The following is a 1,698-nucleotide window of genomic DNA, read 5'->3' as shown; positions in this document are numbered from 1 at the left end:
AACCTTTGAAGTGGCTTGTAAGTTTGCTATTTTGACGAGTGTTGATGCAGGCATATCCCATGTCATGCAAAAGATAAGAGGAAAGAAGGACGTTAAGGCATGGTAAACTTACACTAGCACTTGCCATTTTTTTGTCACCAAGGCTGATCTTTAATTAGCCGTTATTAGAAAAAGTGCAATATATAATTAGATACTGATGTAGGTAGATTTACAGTATGATGGCAGGTTTTGGTTCTGGAGTGATGTTATCATTAGTTAGTGGTATGAGAGGTCAAAATGCTATCTCTGTTGGTTTGTTCATTGCACTCTTGAAAGGTGGAGCTTGTAAGGTAACTTACGTGTGGTTATGTTATTTATTTGTTTAGCTATTTATTCATGTAAAAATAGCCGGCTTTGGTTTCAACCTTCACATAGGTGAAAGAGAAAGTGAAAACGAAGGTAAAAGAGAAATCCTTACGTCAACAAGCCGAAGATGCAAAGTATAAAAGAATTAAACGAATGTTAACTTCCTTGGGGCTTACTCGTTACGAGAACAACTTTAAAAGGAACGATTTACACGATGCATATTTTTTGTCACTTCATTATACGTAAGTATATTAGATAACCTTAGTTCTTTCCATTTGCATTATTTATTTTAAATATTGGAGTAACTAGGTAGTAGTAATGTATACTACATCTTTTATCTATATATGTTATGTTTTATATTTATGAATGTTCATATTCAGAGGACTGCGAGAAGTGGGAATTCCTGTTGGAAAGAGCATCGCTATTCTCGATCACATCAGATTATATGGACACGAATATATATTTGGATAAAGTATGTGCAGAAACATATTTGATGATTTTTGTTAGTTGTTTTTCGGTTTACATGTGCGTTTTTTATACAGGTTTTGTTTTAGTGTGTGTGATTTTTTTATGAGTTAGTAATTAGTTTGTTGTTTTATGCAAATTAAGCCGTATATATATATATATATATATATATATATATATATATATATATATATATATATATATATATATATATATATATGTAAACCACTCTCGTCGGTAATGTCAATATCCAACCAATATTGTGCCAAAGGCGTATCAAATATTGATAATAATATTAATATTATTATTTTTAATATTATTAATATTATTAATATTATTAATTATAATTATTAATATTATTATTATTATTAATATTATTTTAATACATACACTAAATCACAACGTTTATGAACACTATTCATATTTGGTCCTTAGAGCTATACCTAGGGATGGCAATGGATCGGATATGGATCGGGTGGTCTCATATCCACATCCATATCCATTTAATTTTTTAAAACCATATCCATATCCATTTAAATATAAATCATCCATCCATATCCATATCCGTTGGATTAAGCGGGTTAATCGATATCCGTTGGATGTTAAGTTTTTATAAAGATATTCTTATTTTGTAATGAAATTATCAAAGGATATTTAACAAATCTATGTAATATATGTAAGATATGTGAATTTAATACTAGTTATATAGTTATAAATCTTCATAATTTATATTATTGATAACATTTTCATAGTTTATAGTCTACATGTACAAGGATATGTAAATATATATGTATATATTAAAACAAATATGTATATATTTATACGTATATATGTATTTCGGGTGGTAAATGGATATATCCGTGGATGGTAAATTGACATCCATATCCG

General features: G+C 28.4%; 1 protein-coding gene across 1 annotated transcript; it reads left to right on the top strand.

Moving 5' to 3' along the window:
- The first annotated feature begins 218 nt into the window (after nucleotides 1-218).
- LOC139877265 (chloroplastic import inner membrane translocase subunit HP30-2-like) lies at nucleotides 219-816 on the top strand. Its single transcript, XM_071864677.1, has 3 exons — nucleotides 219-329; nucleotides 415-587; nucleotides 726-816. Exons 1-3 carry the CDS (start codon nucleotides 219-221, stop codon nucleotides 814-816), a joined length of 375 nt encoding a protein of 124 aa, XP_071720778.1.
- Nucleotides 817-1,698: the final 882 nt, after the last annotated feature.

Source organism: Rutidosis leptorrhynchoides, chromosome 11 (assembly GCF_046630445.1).
Source record: "Rutidosis leptorrhynchoides isolate AG116_Rl617_1_P2 chromosome 11, CSIRO_AGI_Rlap_v1, whole genome shotgun sequence".
NCBI lineage: Eukaryota > Viridiplantae > Streptophyta > Magnoliopsida > Asterales > Asteraceae > Rutidosis > Rutidosis leptorrhynchoides.
This window is presented reverse-complemented; position numbering and strand designations above follow the sequence as displayed.